This window comes from Rhinopithecus bieti, unplaced genomic scaffold, assembly GCF_001698545.2.
Source record: "Rhinopithecus bieti isolate Rb0 unplaced genomic scaffold, ASM169854v2 scaffold_1014, whole genome shotgun sequence".
NCBI classification, from domain to species: Eukaryota; Metazoa; Chordata; class Mammalia; order Primates; family Cercopithecidae; genus Rhinopithecus; species Rhinopithecus bieti.
This window is the reverse complement of record NW_016803499.1, coordinates 1,090,176-1,111,649: the sequence shown is the minus strand read 5'-3', so window position 1 is coordinate 1,111,649 and position 21,474 is coordinate 1,090,176. Positions and strand designations below refer to the sequence as shown.

Below are 21,474 nucleotides of genomic sequence, written 5' to 3'. Positions count from 1 at the left end.
GAAGAAGATAGAGGTGATGCAGCAGAGTAAGACACTCTCAGAAGATCCAAGAACAAACATCTGAATGTAGCAGTGGAGAACTAGCTGAAGACCAGGGCTGTGGGAGACGAAGCTGTAAAAAAGTGGTGTGCTAGGCCGGGCATGGTGGCTTGTATCCCAGCACTTTGGTGAGGCCGAGACGGCGGATCCGAGTGTTTTCAGCAGATCAGAGACCATCCCTGGCTAACATGGTGAAACTCCGTCTCTACTAAAAAATTACAAAAAAAAACTAACTGGCGAGGTGGCGGCGCTGCGAGTCCCAGCTACCGGGAGCTGAGTGCAGTAGAATGGCGTAAACCCGGTAGGCGGAGCTTGCAGGGAGCTGAGATTCCGGCCACTGGACTCCAGCCTGGCCACAGAGCGAGGACTCCGGTCTCAAAAAAAAAAAAAAAAGGGGGGGGGGGTGTGCTAAGCAATGTTTTTTCAAAGTGTGGGTTAAAACACCTTAATAGACCACAATATCAACTGAGTGACTTGCAACCCACATTTCCTTTTAAGAAACTAGAGAAGAAAATATCAGAATACACTGCATATAGTAGAGATTAAAGAGGTTTTGTGAAATTTTGCTTATTTTATTTATATAATTTTATAAATATTTGTGCAAGTTCTAAGTCACGATACGAAATGCTACATTTCTTACTGCGGCCACTGGCAAAAAAAAAGTTTGAAAAAGATTGTTCAAGACAACAGCAGGTTCCCTAGAAATGCCAGTCTCTCACATACCTGCGGGGACTGGGCAGGAAACAGAAAAGGCACGACTGGCAAGACCTGCGGCAAATGACAGTGTCCACACCCTATCTAAATCCATGCCCTATCTTGGGCAGTCCACCCCTGCTTAGCTCCATTTCACTGATGCCGAGTGGGAAAACAGGCCCACTACCACTAGATTCATCAGTTTTGAACAGAAGAAATCTGGTCTTCTTTGTGAAATCGCTCACACAGATCTTATTGGTTGGGGAGAACTTAAGGGCTGGACTTTGCCTGTAGGCTGCCTTTCTGTCATTTTCAATTAAAGGTAGAGAGATGGCAGAATATTCTATAAAGATGACCAAAAAAAGAGTAGTTAATAGGGATAAGAAATTTTGTTTACATGGAAAAGGGATGAAGGCATGACGGAATTGGAAGAGAAGGAACAAATCCTCACACTGGAAGCCCACCATAACTTACAACACAGCTCAATAACACAACATTAAAATGATCCAATACTAAAGCATCTACATGTCTCACCCCAAATCCTTTATTCTTTCTATAATTAAAAACTGTTTCCCTCCAACTTATCTGGCAGATATATGGCTCTAGATTGCAGGTGGATTTTAACTTTTTACAAAACATTACCATAAAAATCCTTATTCTGTGTCTTGGTATGTTAGCAGATACATGAGTATTTCAATCACAGCATAGCAGGGCTTCTTACATGTCAACAGTTCAGTGAGCAATGCCACCACTGTTGTTTGGGGAATGTTTGTCCAATTACTTGAATACCTTACTTTTTCCCCTACATGTTCATTTTTTAAAATGATCAAACAAAAAGAGAAATAAATGCTAATACTCGTGATACAATACATAAGTCTCACTGACAACTGACACAAAGATGGAAATAATGAGGCATATCAAAAGCACTACTCCTTGGCTTCAGTCATGGAACATATGCCAGTTAAATGTGTTTAACTGTGGGGAAAAAGTAAAGAATATATATGGGCTGGGCAGGGTGACTTGCATCTGTAATCCTAGCATTCTGGGAGGCTTAAGTGGGAGGACCACTCGAGCCCAGGAGTTTGAGACCAACCTGGGCAACAGAGCAAGACCCCATCTCCATAGAAATAAATAAATAAATTAGCCGGGTGTGGCAGCACACACCTGTAGACCCAGCTACTTGGGAGGCTGAGGTGGGAACACTGCTTAAGTCCAGGAGGTCAAGGGTGCAGTGAGCTGTGATGGCACGACTGCACTCTAGCCAGGGCAACAGAGTGAGACTCTGTCTCAAAAAAAAAAAAAAAAAAAAAAAAAAGAATATACATGACATACATTGTTATGTTTTAGCTAAAAGATAAGCTGTAATTGAGGATGTAAGGGTTTTCTTGTTTGAGAACAAACTTCCTTAAAGCATGTAAATCTACTGTGTATCTCTCATAGATTAATTTTTTTTGAGACAGGGTCTTACTCTCATTGCCCAGGCTGGAGTGCAATGGTGCAATTTTGCCTGACTGCTGCTAGTTTTTTTTTTTTGTATTATTAGCAGAGACAGGGTTTCTCCATGTCACCCAGGCTGATCTCGAACTCCTGGACTCAAGCAATCCACCCACCTTGGCCTCCCAAAGTGCTGGGATTACAGGTATGAGCCACTGTGCCCGACCTCTCACAGATTAATTTTTGAAATGACACTGTATAAATGCAGGAAAGTTTTTATTTATTAAAATTTATAAAATAGTTCTCCACTTTTATATATAACACGTTACTGAAAATATGTTAAAAAGCCAATCTCATTTCCTCAACCTTCTCCAAAATAATGAACTTTATTATAAAACCATTGCTCCCATCCAGTCAAAATTAATTTTACTACAGAATTATTTTATTATTTTTATTTTTTAGAGACTGGGTCTCCCTATGTTGTCTAGGCTGTCCTCCAGGGCTCCAGGGCTTCTCCCGCCTCTGTCTCCTGAGTAGCTGGGATTAGTAGGCACATGCCACCAATTCCAGATTCAGAATTGTCTTATACTTCTCTATCATCTGACCCTGTCCTTCTCTAGATTTCATATTTATTTATGGTCACTGTCCTAAGCAATTATAATTTATTTTAACCTACTTACCTATTGTTGTCCTATTTTTTCCAACTAGCCAGCAGTGGTAGCTGAAAAGTGAGAGGACGCTGATGAAGAACATTGCAGACACAAAGAAAAGAAAAAGTACGTGGAATTTTGCACGTGTATCTGTCAGTTCATTCTGAGGAGGAAAAAAAGAAGTTAATTTTGAGGACAGTCAACCTCTAAAATATAACTTATAAGTTAGTTCTGCCTAAAGATCGTTGAATATATCAAAATACTTGCCATATTTGAAAAATAATAAATTACTTAATATATCCCAATGCAACAACTGCAAAAGCAAGAATTGGTATTATCAAAAAGCAACTTGCTTACCTAGGAGTTCAGGAAGAGTTATTTAAAATACTGGTCTTAAATTTTTTTTAATTTTAGCTTGGCATGGTGGTACATACCTGTAATCCCAGCTATTGGGGAGACTGAGACAGGAGGGTCACCTGAGCCTAGGAGTTCTAGGCCATCCTGGGCAACACAGTGAGACCCTGTCTCATTTAAAAACAAACAAAAAAAAGCAATACTTTCAGTAATAAAGTGCAAAGATCAACTCTTCTACCCAACACGTTTTCTTTTGTACTTTATGTATATATTCAAGCTTTCTCCAACATCCAACATATATAAGCTCCCCGTATCTATACTAAAATATTTGACTATTTTATTTAGATTTGCTGCTAACTAAAAACTAATTGTGAAATATTTTTGAACTTCTCTAATCTCTATTTTCGGACCACCACTGAAAGGTGCCCATGCCTTCAGCTGCTTCAATTCCTACTTTTTTCATCTGTATGTCTATAGAGCCTTTGTGCATAGTTAGCAATTTTGATAAGTAAATTTACCACAAGGTATTAATGAATGAAAACAGCTTCTCTGGTATCCCTTCTTATGGCTATATACATTTTATCAGATGCAAACTAGAGCCTAGAAGAAATTCATATCTTTAATAGGAGGAGGAGGCCTTTAAATGTTAGCTCTTAAAATAAACCATATAGGCAAAGCACCTACTCCACCAGAACACGAGGCTGTTCTGCTCTGCTTGATTTAAAAAGTATTACAGACTAAAAGAAGGCTGTTAGCATTAGGTTATTTTGACATTGATCTTTTTCTCTTTTCTTCCAGAGTAACCAACATATGTTTCAAACGTTTCAAGCATATCAAGTGAGTCTTCCATCTGACCATCTTGTGAAGTGAATTTTTGTTAAACATATTCACTATAAATGTCACAAAAGATATCATGAGAATGTCATGGTAATGATGTATTTTACCTTTGGACAACTCTCTATAGATTTCCTGCGGCAAAGCTTGTGCAAATCGAGACAATACATTAAGAAACCAACTTTTATGCAAAATTATCCTAAACACTAGTTTTATAAATCCTGTTGAGGGAACACTAAGATGTTGCTTTCTAATGGCCATCTACAACATTTTCTCAAGAAACACAAAAGAGAAAATAGACAAGAACATGTAGCTCTTCGAGCACATTTTCTTTTAAAAAAAAAAAAAAGATACAAGGTCTTGGCTGGGCGCAGAGGTTCACAACTGTAATCCCAGTACTTTGGGAGGCCGAGGTGGGCAGACCCCCTGAGGTCAAGAGTCTGGCCAACATAGTGAAACCCCGTCTCCACTAAAAATGCAAAAATTAGCCGGGCATGGTGGTGCACGCCTGTAATCCCAGCTACTTGGGAGGCTGAGGCAGGAGAATCACTTAACCCTGGAGGTGGAGGTTGCAGTGAGCTGAGATCCCACTGCTGCACTCCAGCCTGGGTGATACAGGAGTCACAGAAAAAAAAAGATACAAAGTCTCACTAAGGCACCAGAGCTAGGGCTAGTCTTGAACTCCTGGACTTAAGTGATCCTCCCGCCTTGGCCTCCCAAAGTACTGGACTACAAGTGTGAGTCACCTGTGCTGCGCCTGCAGACACGTTTCAAGTATCCTTTAAATACACACTTTTCCAGTGAGGTTTTAAAACAAAGATTTGTGTCTGGGGAAGAATAAAATAAAATGTCTTTAGCCAATATTGAAAACAAACTAACTTCTGACTAGTAGTTTCCAAAAACTAGATCTGATGACTTCATACCACCTTCACTGCTTCTACCTTATTCCGGCCAGGATGCTACAACAGCCTCTACCATGTGAGCCTGCCTATTGGCACTTGCCCTCTCCCATCTATTCTCAGCTCAGCAATCAGAGTGAGCCTTGCACAAGTCGGATCATGTCCCCACCGGGCTGCTAGTAAAAGCCACAGTCATTTCAACACTCTCCAAGGCCCTCTGACATTTTGGCCCCCTCTTGGTCCATTCCTTTCAGTCTCCTTTCCGCTCATTCTACCCCAGCCACGGTAGCCTTCTTGTGTTACTGAAACATGGCAGGGACACGTACCATGTTCTCTGGGCCTGAATGCTCTTATCTCAGATATCCATCAATTCCCTTCTACATGAGGTCTCCCCGACTGCGCTATTCAATACTGCCATCTGCCCTATCACGCCACCGCCCAATACTTAAATCTTTCACCCTGCTCATTATTTATTACTTGTCCCCCTCCTTCTCAAAAGCAAGCTCTGCAAGGACAGAACTCTGCCCATTTTTTCAGAGATATACTACAAGTCTCTAGAGTACTACCTGCCATACAGTAGGTACTAAATATATATTTCCTGAATGAAGAAAAAGGTAGATTTATGTTTACTAGTCTTTTATTACTCAGAATCTAAAAAAGTTATTCATTCTTTAATAAATCATTGCATACAAACACTGCTGAATTTTCTGATGGAGAAATGTGAAATTAAGTAATTTAGATTTCATCTATCTGGCACTGAATCTGTTTAAATAAGGGGTATGGTTAGTATGTTGTGAACTGAACAAAGGTGACCAGCTGAGGGGGAAATCAAAAGCCAAAATTCATGAGGCTGACACTATACAGTCAGGGGCGTTCTCTTCTAATACGTGCAAAGGCATTGTAAGTGCCAGCATCCCCTGGTTTTAAGTACCCAAACTTTAAACATCTAATGATGTTTAAATCCTTCTAAAACGTAGTAGGTATCTCCTAGAAATAGAATTGTGCTTGATGACTCAGGGCTTTAATTATATTCTTCCCAACTATGAGTAGCAAGTTATAGTGGTAGCTGGATGCCGGAACAGCCAGATTTTAGTTTAAATTCTTCCTCCTTTTTTTTTGTTCTTTTGAGACCAAGTCTCGCTCTGTCGCCCAGGCTGGAGTGCGGTGGCGCAATCTCGGCTCACTGCAAGCTCCGCCTCCCGGGTTCCCGCCATTCTCCTGCCTCAGCCTCCCGAGTAGCTGGGACTACAGGCGCCGCCACCTCGCCCGGCTAGTTTTGTATTTTTTAGTAGAGACGGGGTTTCACCGTGTTAGCCAGGATGGTCTCGATCTCCTGACCTCATGATCCGCCGGCCTCGGCCTCCCAAAGTGCTGGGATTACAGGCTTGAGCCACCGCGCCCGGCCTAAATTCTTCCTATGTTAAGTATGTGACCTTAGGTAGTTGTATAATTTCTCGAATTTGTTTCCAACTCTGAAAACTGAAATAATAATGGCACCCTTCTATATCAACCATATTTTCTTCTTTTCTTTTATTTTGAGACAGAGTCTTCCTCTGTTGCCAGGCTGGAGCGCAGTGGCGTGATCTGTGATCTTGGCTCACTGCAACCTCCACCTCCCTGGTTCAAGCAATTCTCCTGCCTCAGCCTCCTGAGTAGCTGGGACTACAGGTGCGTGCCACCACGCCTGGCTCATTTCATATTTTTAGTAGAGATGGGGTTTCACCATTGTTGGCCGGGATGGTCTCAATCTCCTGACCTCGAGATCCGCCCACTTTGGCCTCCCAAAGTGCTGGAATTACAGGCATAAGCCACCACACCCAACCCTATTTTCTTATTTTCTATATTCCTGATGCTCTGGCATCTGGGGCCTCACTAACGGGGGAGAAACTGCCCCTCCCCGGGCTAGCCAGTTCTTAAGAGACAGCAAACCACTCACGCAGGAGCACATCTTTCACACACAAACTCAACAATCCAGATCCCACTGAGAACCACCTCCTCTGCCATTTACATTCCAGAAGGCAGCAGTCCTCTGCCTTCATCGTCCCAGGACCAGGTATAAGACAACTAGAGATAGCCCAGACACCTAAGTCCTCTGCAATTCCTGGAGCCAGCCAATCCAACATCTGCTTACCCTGCCTTCCCCACAGGAACCACAATAAAGGCTCTGGATCCCACGTGGTGCTTCCTATCCTGGGGCCCCTTTCTCTTGGCACTGCAACAAACTATCTTTTCAGTGGCAATTGCCTCCTGATCTATTGGCCTCACCATACCTAAATAATAACAAAACCTACATTCTAAAACACCTTCATAAGCTTTTTAGAAAGAGTAGATGTAAAAGTACTTTCTAACCACAATAATCCCTCCTCCAAAATCAGATTTAAAGGTAAAAACAAAAGTGCCAGAGGAAAAAATAGGACAATATCTGTATAAATTTATATGGAATAGACAACAGACAGGTATCATATATAAAAAGAACTGCTTTAAAAATGTAAAACTTTGATGTGACAAAAACAAAAGAAAGCAGGAATATAAGACATAAACAGAAAACATGGGCCAGGCGTGGTGGCTCACACCTATTATCCCAGTACCTTAGGAGGCCAAGGTGGGTGGATCACCTGAGGTCAGGAGTTCAAGACCAACCTGGTCAACATGGCGAAACCCTGTCTCTACTAAAAATACAAAAAATTAGCCGGGCATAGTGGTGCATGCCTGTAGTCCCGGCTACTCAGGACGTAAAGGCAGGAAAATCGCTTGAATCAGGGAGGTGAAGGTTGCAGTGAGCTGAGATTGTGCCACTGAACTCCAGCCTGGGTGACAGAGTGAGACTCTGTCTGGAAAAAAAAACAAAAAAAACCCCAGAAAACGTGAAAAAAGCATTTGCAACCCATGACAGAAAAAGGATTATCTTTTAGCAGTGTCTCACATATTCTGGATAGGAGCCCTTTGTGAGATTACATGCACTGTAAATATCTTCTCCCAGTCAGTAGCTTGCTTTTTCACTCCAAAAGTCACCTTTTTATAAAAAGTTCTTTATTTTAATGAAGCCCAATTTATAATCTTTTCTTTTATGGTGATTTCTATGTTCAATGTAAGATATCCTCATTTGGGCTGGGCGTGGTGGCGTGCCTGTAATCCCAGCATTTTGGGAGACCGAGGCAGACAGATCACCTGAGGTCAGGAGTTCAAGATTAGCCTGGCCAACATGGTAAAACCCTGTCTCTGCTAGAGAATCACTTGAACCCAGGAAGCAGAGGTTGCAGTGAGCCGAGATTGTGCCATCACACTCTAGCCTGGGTGACAAGAGCAAAACTCCATCTCAAAAAAAAAAAAAAAGAAATCCTCATCTAACTCAAGGTCAAGAATAAAGATTAGTGGCTGGGCTCAGTGGGTCACACCTGTAATCCCAGTACTTTGGGAGGTTGAAGTGGGAGGACTGTTTGAGATCAGGACTTATAGACCAGCCTGGGCCACATGGTGAAACTCCGTCTCTACAAAATATACAAAAATTAGCCAGGCATGGTGGTGCCTGCCCACGGTCCCAGCTACTCGGGGGCTTGAGGCAGGAGGATTGCTTGAGCCTGGGAGATTGAACCTGCAATTAGCCGTGATCGTACCACTGCACTCCAGCCTGGGAGACACAGTGGGACCCTATCTCAAAAAACAAAACAACAACAAAAAAGATGAGTATCTTTAACATAAGACAAACTCCTTCATGTGTAAATATAAAAACCTACTAGAAATGGGCAGAGAACACAATAGAAATTTCACAAAAGACATGTCAGTGGCTAGCAAGCGTATCCTCTTCAGAATATGCAAAAAAAAAAAAAAATTTCCTCTGCTCATAAATTGGCAGGGATTGTACTTAAGAAAGGAGAGAATACAGACAGGAAACTAGGAGATGGAGGGTCTAAACTATGCCTGTGATATTAGGAATAGGAACAATTGAGGCACAGAGTTGGAAAAAACAAAACAAACATCTACTGACTGCTTTCCATGTATTGACACTATTTATTTAAATCTTTATATAAATCCTGTAAGTTACTAGCTCCATTTTAAAAATGAAAGAACAAAGAGTCTAAAGTTGAAGTGTCTTGATTCTGGCTATTCACTCAGCAAATATTCACTGAACAACTACTGGGCGATGAAGAAACACAAACAAACAAACGAAAGAAGTATCTGTGCTCTCATGGAGCTTAGATTCTGGCAAATAAAGGCATACATGGCATTTACATGTAAAGAAAGCTCATTTTTCTTCCCTATACCACCCTGATTCTATACCTCAGTTTCATAAGGGAATAACAATAATTCCAAGATGCTATTAATTTTTCTAGCTTGGAAACTGATAGATTTGTAAAGATTTTGTTCCCAATCAGATAAACATACAAAGAACAGTGAAAAGAAAATGAGATTGGTTTGAGAAGTGCTGATTTTTATGGTGTCTTCCTCATGTCTGCTGGGTCAATAAATAGCAACTGGGAACAGGGGATTGGGCTCGGCCCATGTGAGCGCTAGGGCTAGGAACAGCAACTGTGAATGCCACGGGTACATGCAATAGCCCAGAAAAACAGTAGAAAGAACCAAGAGTGAGACAGCCCAGGACTGAACCTATATTTAAAGGGCTGAAGGGGCAAGAAAAAGGAATGAATATTATCTTGAAACTTAAAGAGTTCAAATGAAGGAGAAAATTTTCATTTATTTTGAAATTATTTCGGCCAGGCACAGTGGCTCACACTTGAAATCCCAGCACTTTGGGTGGCTGAGGCAAGCAAATCACTTGAAGTCAGGAGCTCGAGACCAGCCTGGCCGAAATGGTGAAATCCTGTCTCTACTTAAAATACAAAAATCAGCCGGGTGTTGTGGCGGGGCACCTGTAATCCCAGTTACTGGGGAGGCTGAGGCAGGAGAATTGCTGGAACCCGGAAGGCAAAGGTTATAGTAAGATGAGATCCCGCCACTGCACTCCAGCCTGGGTGACCGAGCAAGACTCCATCTCAAATAAAAATAAAATAAAATTAAATTAAATTAAAAAATGAGACAATAAAATAATTTCTAAATTTAAAAAAAATGGTACATGCACAGAGAAAATTAAAATAATGCTAAAAAACTATTAATGAAAAACAGCAGTTCTCCCACTTCCAAGAGGCAGTTACTTTCAATGTTTTGGTAGTTTTCCCCAAAAAAGATATACTTCCATACTAAAAAAATTTTAAAGCTATATTTATCTGTTTTGAATACATTACTATTTGTCCATGTTACACAAAATCCAAAGGATAACTGTAAAAAGCAAGTCTCCCTTCTAAGTGCCCTCCCCAGAGGCAACCACTGTTAAGAAATTTTTACCGCATTCTTCCAGATAAGACATATATAAATATAGACATGTTATTTTGCTGTAGAAATGGCAGCATAGTATATGCATTCTTCCATGCCTTGTTTTTTTCACGTTAATAATAGATCTCAAAGATCACTTCACATCATTTGTTATAAAGAGCTTCCTTATTCTTTCTTAAGCTGCACTGCATTCCTTTGTATAGATGTATCATAGTTTAAGGAGACCTCAGCTGAAAAGACATTTAATTGTTTTCATTCATTTGCCATTTTAAGAAATGCTGTAAAATCTGTAAAGACAGGAAGCAGTTTAGTGGCTGCCTGGGGCTGAGGCAATCACTAAACTGCTTCCTGTCTTTATAGATTTTATTACTATAAAAATTGCAGTAAGTCTCACCGACTCAAAGAAAAGCGATTTACCTCCCTAAAATGAATATGTTTTTGTTAGAATGTGGGTGAAAATAATTTGGATCACTAAAAGAGGCTCACTATATCCTGCTTAATATACATTTATTTACAAATAAACATGTGTGTATATGAAAGTAAATTGTAGCCCTATCTGTCCTCTGAGTCATTTATAAAACTCTAACTTGTAAAATTAAAATATATCTACTTGTCACAAAAAATGAAGTAATTTATTAGAAAGATAGTATCTTAAAGTCTTAAATACATGTTTCAAGATAGAAAAAAAGACTTACCGTCCAAAATTTTATGAAGTACTCTAAAACTGTTGCAGCCACGAAAAGGCAATATAATAGGGAATACAATAAAAACAGCAGGAAGAATTTGTAATTAGAAAATCCCACACAGTTATTCACCCTGGAAAAATAAAGAAAAGGCACATTATAAAAGCAAGACAGATCAAATTCACAGAAATAGAAAGTAGGATGGAGGTTGCCAGGGGCTGGTGTGCTGTGGGGAAGGGGAGCTCTTTAATGAGAAAAAAATTTCAGTTTTGCAGGATGAAAAAGTTCTGGAGATTAATTGCACAATAATTTAAACATACTTAACACTACTGAACTGTACCCTAAGAAATGGTGAAGATGGTACACCTTATGGGAGTCTCGCTCTGTTGCCCAGGTTGGAGTGCAGTGGCGTGATCTCGGCTCACTGCAACCTCTGCCTCCCAAGTTCAAGCGATTCTCCTGCCTCAGCCTCCCAAGTAGCTGGCACTACAGGTGCCCACCACAACACCCAGCTAATTTTTGTATTTTTAATAGAGATGGGGTTTCACCATGTTGCCCAGACTGGTCTTGAACTCCTGACCTCTCAGATGTTTTTTAAAACAATTAAAACGTAATAATTTTAAAAAAATAAATTGGGCCGAGTGCAGTGGCTCATGCCTGTAATCCTAGCACTCTGGGAGGCCAAGGCGGGTGGATTACTTGAGTCCAAGAGTGTAAGACCAGCCTGGGCAACATGGCGAAACCCCATCTCTATTAAAAATATAAAAAATTAGCCAGGCGTGGTGGTGCATGCTTGCAGTCCCAGCTGCTTGAGAGACTGAGGTGGAAGAATCACCTGAGCCCAGAAGGTCGAGGCTGCAGTGAGCTAAGATCATGCCACTGTACTCCCGCCTGGGCAACCAGAGACCCTGTTTCAAAAATAAAATAAAATACAACAAAGAAACACAAACAAAGACAAATCAGAAAACTTAATCATTATTACCTAGAAATGGGTCATCTGGGAAGTTGAGAGTGGTGTCTTAATTGTGAAGGTATGTATTTAATAAATTCTATAAGAATGTGGAATTTTAATGTTAATTCTTAACACACTGTTATTTGTGTTAATGTCAGCAGATATTTTTAATAGAAACCATTTAATATAATTGTGTACATACAAATATATGCATATATGTAAAGAGATCAATCTTAACATCTATGAGTAAGCTGGCCTTCAAAATTTAGGAACACTGAAGTTACTCTAAATTCTCTCTTTCCCACCACCAATGCAATTTCTTCTGCGTTTTTATACATACCAAGGACAGTGATGATCCATCTTAAGAATACATCTAGGAAACAAACAAGCGTAAGAAAATCCATGCAGAAAAATTCTTCTAATTCTAACTTCTCATAACTTTCTTTTACTTGACTTAAAATTTTCTCTTTACAACTACATCTTAAGAGAATCAACCCAGAAACTAGGTTAGAAATAATTTCTGATGCTTCCACAAAATGTTCATAGGTAAAAAGTCACGGTTTTTATACTGGGAATTCAGCTGAACATATTCAGCTGCCTTAGACCACATCAAATGATACTGTAATACTTAGATCTGGGCTGGGCACGGTGGCTCATGTGTGTAATTAATTCCAGCACTTTGGAAAGTGGAGGCGGTAGGATCATTTGAGGTCAGGAGTTTAAGACCAGCCTGGCTGACATAGTGAGACCCTGTTCTGAAAAAAACAAAATTCAGATCTTGTGCACAGTACTTGGTACGTAAGATAGATCCAGCTAACAAATTAGCTGAAGGAGATAAAATGCAATACAGATGGCCCATATGTTATTTTAAACATATGCAGGTCATAAAAAGAAAAGTTTAGAAGGAAATAAGCCAAAATATTAACACTGATGGGCTTGGAGATGGTTATTTTTCCACATATTCTATAAAATTTTACCCCATGCATAAGCACTACTTTTTTTTGTAATAAGGAAAAAAAAAAAAACCAAACCCCACATTTGCCTCCCTACTAGAATATGTGTTCTATATTTATATGAAGTTAGACCGCAGATCATCTTAAATAATATAACAAAATGAGTAATCTAATAGTTAGAAAGTTAAGTAACTGTGTTACTAACAGTCACGGATTAGTGAGATTCCAAACTAGTGATCTTTCCCTCAACATATTATCCCCTTGCATGTGCACAAAGACTTGTATTAAGCACAAGCACAGACAGCATAAAGTTCGAGAAAATTCTATTCACTGGTATAGGAACTGTTATCAAAGATAACTTGTGAGTATATTCCAGCTTTTAGCAATTTTTTGTCTGCCCTGTATGCACAGCAAATAATGGGAGAGGATGAAGTGTTCTTGTCCAGTGTAAAGCATATAAAATGTTCCTTCCCCTTGCACTCTCCCATCACTCATTTCCAGTGCTAGATAGTAAGCATATGTGTGGGTAACACTTACGAGTCACATGCTGAGCAGTGATGTGCCCGATCAGGTTTAATCAGCTGACATTTTTCACAATATCTGATCGCTACATGAAAGAAGTAAAAGGAAGATGTCGAAGGATGTACAAACTTAACTAATTTGACATTAAAACTTGCTTTTTTAAAAAAATAAACAACTCTGGGTAATTGATAACTAATAATTTTAAAACAATACCAAAATGTATTATACTAGAGAGCTTCTCAAATCAAAATGTAAAGAGATAAAAGAGAACATCAGAATGTAGTTTGCTCAGCAATTTTTAGATGAAAAGTAGATACAAAGCAAATAAATGACTCATACAAGGTCAAACAACAGGGTGAGCAGCAGAACTAGACCAGAACTCAAGACTTAGTAAGTCCCAAGTCTAGTGTTTCTTCCCATTATACCACAATGCCTATAGCAATATCAAAATTTAGACTTTTAAGGCATCCTGTGGGATTGTTTTTGAAATTTTGAAATAGCTTTATTAAGAAAAAAAAAAACAAAACACCTTTTATCTGCCATCCATACCCTCGATAAACAATAAAATTGGGAATGCATTTTTGAATAAAAATTCTGAAATGTTTTCCACTGGATCCTATTATATACTATTGTTGCCCAATACACATGTTCATTTAAAACGTATGGAACACCTGCTAGATGCCAGATATTGTTCATGCCTTCATGGACCTTTCATTGTACAGGAAGCAATGGGGAGTAATAACAAACAAGTTAACAAAATAAACAATGTATTAGACAGTGATAGCATAGATAGCAAGGAAAGAAACATTGGGGAATTATAATTTTAGAAAGATATGAGAAAAATGAAATTGAAAGCAGCAAGTTAGTGAGACAAGTCTATCAGGGAGAAGGAGGTTGCCTTTTTTTTTGGGGGGTGGGGGTGGGAGCGGATGGAGTGTTGCTCCGCCACCCAGGCTGGAGTGCAGTTGCACAATCTCGGCTCACCGCAACATCGCATCCTGGGTTCAAGCAATTCTCCTGCCTCAGCCTCCCGAGTAGCTGGGACAACAGGTGTGCACCACCATGCCCACGTAATTTTTGTATTTTTAATACAGACGGGGTTTCACCATATTGGTCAGGCTGGTCTCGAACTCCTGACCTCAGGTGATTCACCCACCTCGGCCTCCCAAAGTGCTGGGATTACAGGCTTGAGCCACTGTGCCTGGTGGGAGAATGAGGATTCTAATCAGAGAACGGCCCATGAGGTGTGAGTATGCTTGGCTTGTTCAAGGATGAGTGAAGAGTGATGTTCATTACAGCATTGTTTTTACTAAAACACTAGGAATAATTTGAATTATAAAAATAGTTAGCCATCTTATGGTATATCCAGTGAAACACTATGCAGACTTTAACAAAAATTTTCCATACAAAATACATTTATGACTAGGCGCGGTGGCTAACACCTGTAATCCCAGCACTTTGCGGGGCCAAGGAGGGTGGATCACGAGATCAGGAGATCAAGACGAGCCTGGCCAGTATGGTGAAAGCCCATCTCTACTAAAAATACAAAAATTAGCCAGGTGTGGTGGCACATGCCTTTAGTCCCAGCTACTCCGGAGGCTGAGGCAGAAGAATCACTTGAACCTAGGAGGCAGCGGTTGCAGTGAGCCAAGATCGTGCTACTGCACTCCAGCCTGGGTGACAGAGCGAGACTCCATCTCAAACAAAACAAAACAAAACAAAACATTTATATCTTGTTAAAGAAAAGACAGCTGGCCAAGCATAGTGATAGTGGCTCATGTCTGTAATCCCAGCACTTTGGGAGGCTGAGGCAGGCAGATCACTTGAGCTTAGAAGTTTGAGACCAGCCTGGCCAACTGAAACCCTGTCTCTACTAAAAATACAAAAATTAGCCAGGCATGGTGGTGCATGCCTGTAATCTCAGCTACTCAGCTGGCGGAGGCAGGAGAATAACTTGAACCCAGGAGGCGGAGGCTGCAATGAGCCAAGATGGCGCCACTGCACTACAGCCTGGGCAACAGTGAGACCCTGCCTCTAAATAAATGAAAAAAAGAAAAGAAAAGAAGAAAAGAAAAGGGGGGGGCGGGGAGAGGAGACGAGACAAGACAGCAGGCCCAAAATGGAATCATTCACGCTAAGGCTCCACTTCACAACCTGAAGCCTAAGTTGTTTACTTGTAAGAGCTGAGCTTCTGAGAAATCTGGAGAGAGATGACAGTCAAATCCCATTAAAACAAAATTTTGCTTATGCCCCTACGAGGAGAGCAAGTTGGAAATAACCAATCTGCTTTCTGTTCTTTGTTTCCACTTTCTTCAGCCTTTTTCTAAAGCCGACATCCCCTGTCCAGCTCATTGGAGCTCTTTTCTATTTTGTAGACTGCATGAGGCCTAGTTCATAAATCATTAATAAAAGGCAATTAGATCTTTCAAACTCAATTTATTGAAATTTTGTTTTTTGACAGCCCTAATATGGAAAAATACAAGGACGTTACATGGAAAAAAACAATTCAGGGCTGGGTGCGGTGGCTCACGCCTATAATCTGAGCACTCTGGGAGGCTGAGGCGGGTGGATCAGGAGGTCAGGAGATCGAGACCATCCTGGCTAACACAGTGAAACCCCATCTCTACTAAAAAAATACAAAAAATTAGCCAGGCGTGGTGGCGGGCACCTGTAGTCCCAGCTACCTAGGGAGGCTGAGGCAGGAGAATGGCGTGAACCCGGGAGGCGGAGCTTGCAGTGAGCTGAGATCGTGCCAGGGCACTCCAGCCTGGGCAACACAGTAAGACTCCATCTCAGAAAAAAAAAAAGCAATTCATACAATAGTTAGTAGATACAAAGAGTTCCCATCTCCAAAGGGAAAAGAATATATATTTTCATGTTATAACTATATACCCTATCCCAATAAAATGCATCCATTTTCAGATGTCAATTAATACATATAACAGGGAGACAGAGTATATTTTGAAGCAATGTTAGAAGCTATAGCTCATAGAAAGTTGTATCCAGGTAACCAAATTTGTATTAGTTAATATTTAGCTATTTGATTGTCAACTGTATATAGTTCTACAATACTCTGTTATATATAAAACATTTCTGCTAGGATACACAAGAAAAGGTGATAGCATCTGATGAGTGGTGTCACGGATGAGGTGTGTAGACTCAGTCTTTTTTTTTTGGTGCCCCTAAAATTATTTTTTTTAAATAATAGGCATGTATTACTTGTATAATGTAAATAAGAATTTCCTTAGAACAAAGGGAATTTACACAAATATCTACTTCTTAAATGTTTTTTAACAAAAATAATTTTCATTTATTTAAGCCTTTAAAATATTCATTTAATATGATACAGAGGCAATAAAATACATAATTTAATCAACTTTTCAAATTCATTTAAAAATAGAGAGCTACCGTTTTAGAAAGCTTAGCTATTTTTTTCCCCTCTAGCACATTAGGGAAAAACACACAAGTCACAAGACACCGCATCACATAAGAAAAAGCCAAGTTCTGTCTCACCCACCTGTCTGGACCAACAGGGAGGAGAAACCTGTTTGCTGCTGCTGCTGGCATCTGGGCCCTTGATTTTGGATGTGTTGAAATTACAATATGAGTTCTCAGGGTGCCTTTAGTGCACCTGTTTTCTGATTGATGAGAAATGTGTAGGAGGTGCTTAGCCACTAGACTGAGAATCTTCCTTTTCCACTACTGGGAGCATATTCTTTGACATTCTCTAAGAAGGAAATCTGTACCCTCTCTCCTCCACTATCGCTTAAAATTATTTAGTCCATTTTAGTATTTGTCTAATGATGGAAAAACATGAAGACCTATTCAACTGTAAATGAAAACCTTGTATAAAAAGATAAATGCTACAAATTTTAAAAGCTGAATCCCTCATCACTCTATCGGAAGAGCTAAGTTAAGTTCCTGTTTCCATAATGCTTGGGTGCACCAGCAGGATATGAACTCAGAGCATGCAAATGCACAAAGCTCTTTCAGCCAAAACATTGGAAATGGACTCTATGAGGCAGTGAAAACATCCGATCTAAAATGGAACACCACTAAGGACCAAGCGGTTAAGGCTGTGCATTCTGATGACTGCAGAATGAGGGAAAGGAAATTAAATTAGATCTTAACTGAAAGCCCAACACTTGACCAGTCATCTCCCCCTGGCAGCTATAAATCCCTGCTGCCATATATCAAATACTCCTGGCTGCCCTTGGCTACACCTACTTACAGCATCTAAGCAACGTGCCTGGCTGGTGGGGCCCTTCTGACTTTTGGGCCCTGGGACATGTTCTCTTTTTCAAACACTGTTTAAGACTCATTTCCCAATCACTCCCGGACTTGATTCTTCTTATACTACTCCTGCACATCTAATTGACTCTAGTTAAGTATTTTAACTGGGTTTCTGTTATTTGTGCTTTTTTATTGTTTTTTAATTATTATCATACTTTATGTTCTGAAATAGATGTGTAGAACATCCAGGTTACACAGGTATACATGTGCCATGGGGGTTTGCTGCACCTATCAACCCGTCATCTACATTAGGTATTTCTCCCAGTGCTCTCCCTCCTCTTCCCCTCCACGCCGCGACAGACCCCACTGTGTGATGTTCCCCTCCCTGTGCCCACATGATCTCATTATTCAACTCCCACTTATAAATGAGAACATGTGGTGTTTGGTTTTCTGCTCCTGTGTTAGTTTGCCGAAAATGATGGGTTCCAGCTTCATCCACATCCCTGCAAAGGACATGAACTCATCCTTTTTTATGGCTGCATAGTATTCCATGGTGTATATGTGCCACATTTTCTTTACCCAGCCTATCATTGATGGGCATTTGGGTTGGTTCCAAGTCTTTGCTATTGTGAACAGAGCTGCAATAAACATACATGTGCATGTGTCTTTATAGAATGATTTATAATCCTTTGGGTATATACCCAGTAATGGGATTGCTGGGTCAAACGGTATTTCTGGTTCTAGATCCCTGAGGAATTGCTGCACTGTCTTCCACAATTGTTGAGCTAATTTACACTCCCACCAACAGTGTAAAAGTGTTCCTATTTCTCTGTCGCCCAGGCTGGAGTGCAGTGGGTGATCTTGGCTCACTGCAACCTCCGTCTCCTGGGTTCAAGCAATTCTCCTGCTTCAGCCTCTTGAGTAGCTGAGATTACAGGCGCCCACCACCAGGTCCAGCTAATTTTTTCTTTTTCTTTTTTTTTAAGTAGATACAGGGTTTCACCATGCTGGTCAGGCTGTTCTCAAACTCCTGACCTCGTGATCCACCTGCCTCGGCTTCCCAAAGTGCTGGGATTATAGGTGTGAGCCACCACACCTGGTTTGTTTCCTGACTTTTTAATAATCACCATTCTAACTGGCATGAGATGGTATCTCATTGTGGTTTTGATTTGCATTTCTCTAATGACCAGTGATGATGAGCTTTTTAAAATATGTTTGTTGGTCGCATAAACGTCTTCTTTTGAAAAGTGTCTGTTCATATCCTTCGCCCACATTTTGATGATGTTTTTTTCTTGGAAATGTAAGTTCCTTGTAGATTATGGAGAGTAGCCCTTTGTCAGAGGGATAGATTGCAAAAATTTACTCCCATTCTGTAGGTTGCCTGTTCACTCTAATGACGATAGCTTCTTTTGCTGTGCAGAAGCTCCTTAGTTTAGATGCCAATTGTCAATTTTGGCTTTTGTTGCAAGTGCTTTTGGTGTTTTAGTCATTAAGTCTTTGCCCATGCATGTATCCTGCATAGTGTTACCTAGATTTTCTTCTAGGGTTTTTATGGTTTTAGGTCTTACATTTAAATCTTTAATCCAACTTGAGTTAATTTTTGTATAAGGTGTAAGGAATGGATCCAGTTTCAGTTTTCTGCATGTGGCTAGCCAGTTTTCCCAACACAATTTATTAAATAGGGAATCGTTTCCCCCATTGTTTTTGTCAGGTTTGTCAAAGACCAGATGGTTGTAGATGTGTGGTGTTATTTCTGAGGCCTCTGTTCTGTTCCATTGGTCTATATATCTGTTTTGGCCCAAGTACCATGCTGTTTTCTTTACTGTAGCCTTGTAGTATAGTTTGAAGTCAGGTAACGTGATGCCTCCATCTTTGTTCTTTTTGCTTAGGACTGTCTTGGCTATACAGGCTCTTTTTTTGGTTCCATATGAAATTTAAAGTAGTTTTTTCTAATTCTGTGAAGAAAGTCAATGGTAGCTTGATGGGAACAGCACTGAATCTATATGTTACTTTGGGCAGTATGGCCATTTTCACGATATTGATTCTTCCTAACCATGAGCATGGAACGTTCCTCCATTTGTTTGTGTCCTCTTTTATTTCCTTGAGCAGTGGTTTGTAGTTCTCCTTGAAGAGCTCCTTCACATCCTTTGTAAGCTGTATTCCTAGGTATTTTATTATCTTTGTAGCAATTGTGACTGGGAGTTCACTCATGATTTGGCTCTCTGTTTGTCTATTATTGCTGTACAGGAATGCTTGTGATTTTTGCACATTGGTTTTGTATCCTGAGACTTTGCTGAAGTTGCTTATCAGCTTAAGGAGTTTTGGGGCTGGGATGATGGGGTTTTCTAAATATACAATCATGTCATCTGCACAGATAATTTGACTTCCTCTCTTCCTATTTGAATACCCTTTATTTCTTTCTCTTGCCTTACTGCCCTGGCCAGAACTTCCAATACTATGTTGAATAGGAGTGGTGAGAGAGAGCATCCTTGTTTTGTGCCAGTTTTCAAAGGGAATGCTTCCAGCTTCTGCCCATTCAGTATGATACTGGCTGTGGGTTTGTCATAAATAGCTCTTATTATTTTGAGATGCGTTCCATCAATACCTAGTTTATTGAGTGTTTCTAGCATGAAGGGGTGTTGAATTTTATTGAAGGCCTTTTCTACATCTATTGAGATAATTATGTGGTTTTTGTCATCGGTTCTATGTGATGGATTACATTTATTGATTTGTGTATGTTGAACCAGCCTTGCATCCCAGGGATGAAGCCCACTTGATCACAGTGGATACGCTTTTTAATGTGCTGCTGGATTCAGTTTACCAGTATTTTATTGAGGATTTTCACATTGATGTTCATCAGGGATACTGGCCTGAAATTTTCTTTTTTTGCCATGTCTCTGCCAGGTTTTGGTATCATGATGATGTTGGCCTCATAAAATGAGTTAGGGAAGAGTCCCCCTTTTTCTATTGTTTGGAATAGTTTCAGAAGGAACAGTACCAGCTCCTCTTTGTACCTCTGGTAGAATTTGGCTGTGAATCCATCTGGTCCTGGGCTTTTTTTGGTTGGTAGGCTATTAATTACTGCCTCAAGTTCAGAAATTGTTATTGGTCAATTCAGGGATTCGACTTCTTCCTGGTTTAGTTTTAGGAGGGTGTATGTGTCCAGGAATTTATCCATTTCTTCTAGATTTTCTAGTTTATCTGTGTAGAGGTGTTTATTGACCTCATTGATCTAATGGTATTCTCTGATGGTAGTTTGTATTTCTGCGGGATCAGTGGTGAATCCCCTTTATCATTTTTTTATTGTGTCTATTTGATTCTTCTTTTTTATTCTTTATTAGTCTGGCTAGTGGTCTATTTTGTTAATCTTAAAAAAAAAAAAACAGCTCCTGAATTCACAGATATTTTGAAGGGTTTTTTGTTTCTCTATCTCCTTCAGTTCTGCTCTTAGTTATTTCTTGTCTTCTGCTGGTTTTTGAATTTGTTTGCTCTTCCTTCTCTAGTTCTTTTAAATGTGGTGTTAGGGTGTCAATTTTAGATCTTTTCCACTTTCTCCTGTGGGCATTTAGTAATATAAATTTCCCTCTAAACACTGCTTGAGCTGTGTCCCAGAGATTCTGGTACATTGTGTCTTCGTTCTCATTGGTTTCAAAGAACTTATTTATGCCTTTTGTTATTTACCCAGTAGTCAGTCAGGAGCAGGTTGTTCAGTTCCATGCAGTTGTGTGGTTTTGAGTGAGTTTCTTAATCCTGGGTCCTAATTTGATTGCACTGTGGTCTGAGAGACTGTTACGATTTCTGTTCTTTTGCATTTGCTGAGGAGTGTTTTACTTCCAATTATGTGGTCAATTTTAGAATAAGTGCTATGTGGTGCTGAAAGGAATGTAGATTCTGTTGATT

At 40.1% G+C, this 21,474-nt stretch overlaps 1 protein-coding gene across 1 annotated transcript in view; it reads right to left on the bottom strand.

Annotated features, from left to right (window-relative positions):
- LOC108538079 (zDHHC palmitoyltransferase 20) overlaps positions 1-21,474 on the bottom strand; it is a 52,001-nt gene that overhangs the window by 16,531 nt on the left and 13,996 nt on the right. The window contains exons 4-7 of the mRNA XM_017885931.1: positions 13,357-13,426; positions 12,207-12,239; positions 10,927-11,047; positions 2,847-2,979 (exon numbers count right to left, since the gene is read on the bottom strand). Coding sequence (XP_017741420.1) covers positions 2,847-2,979; positions 10,927-11,047; positions 12,207-12,239; positions 13,357-13,426 — 357 coding nt within the window. The remainder of the gene's footprint in view (positions 1-2,846; positions 2,980-10,926; positions 11,048-12,206; positions 12,240-13,356; positions 13,427-21,474) is intronic.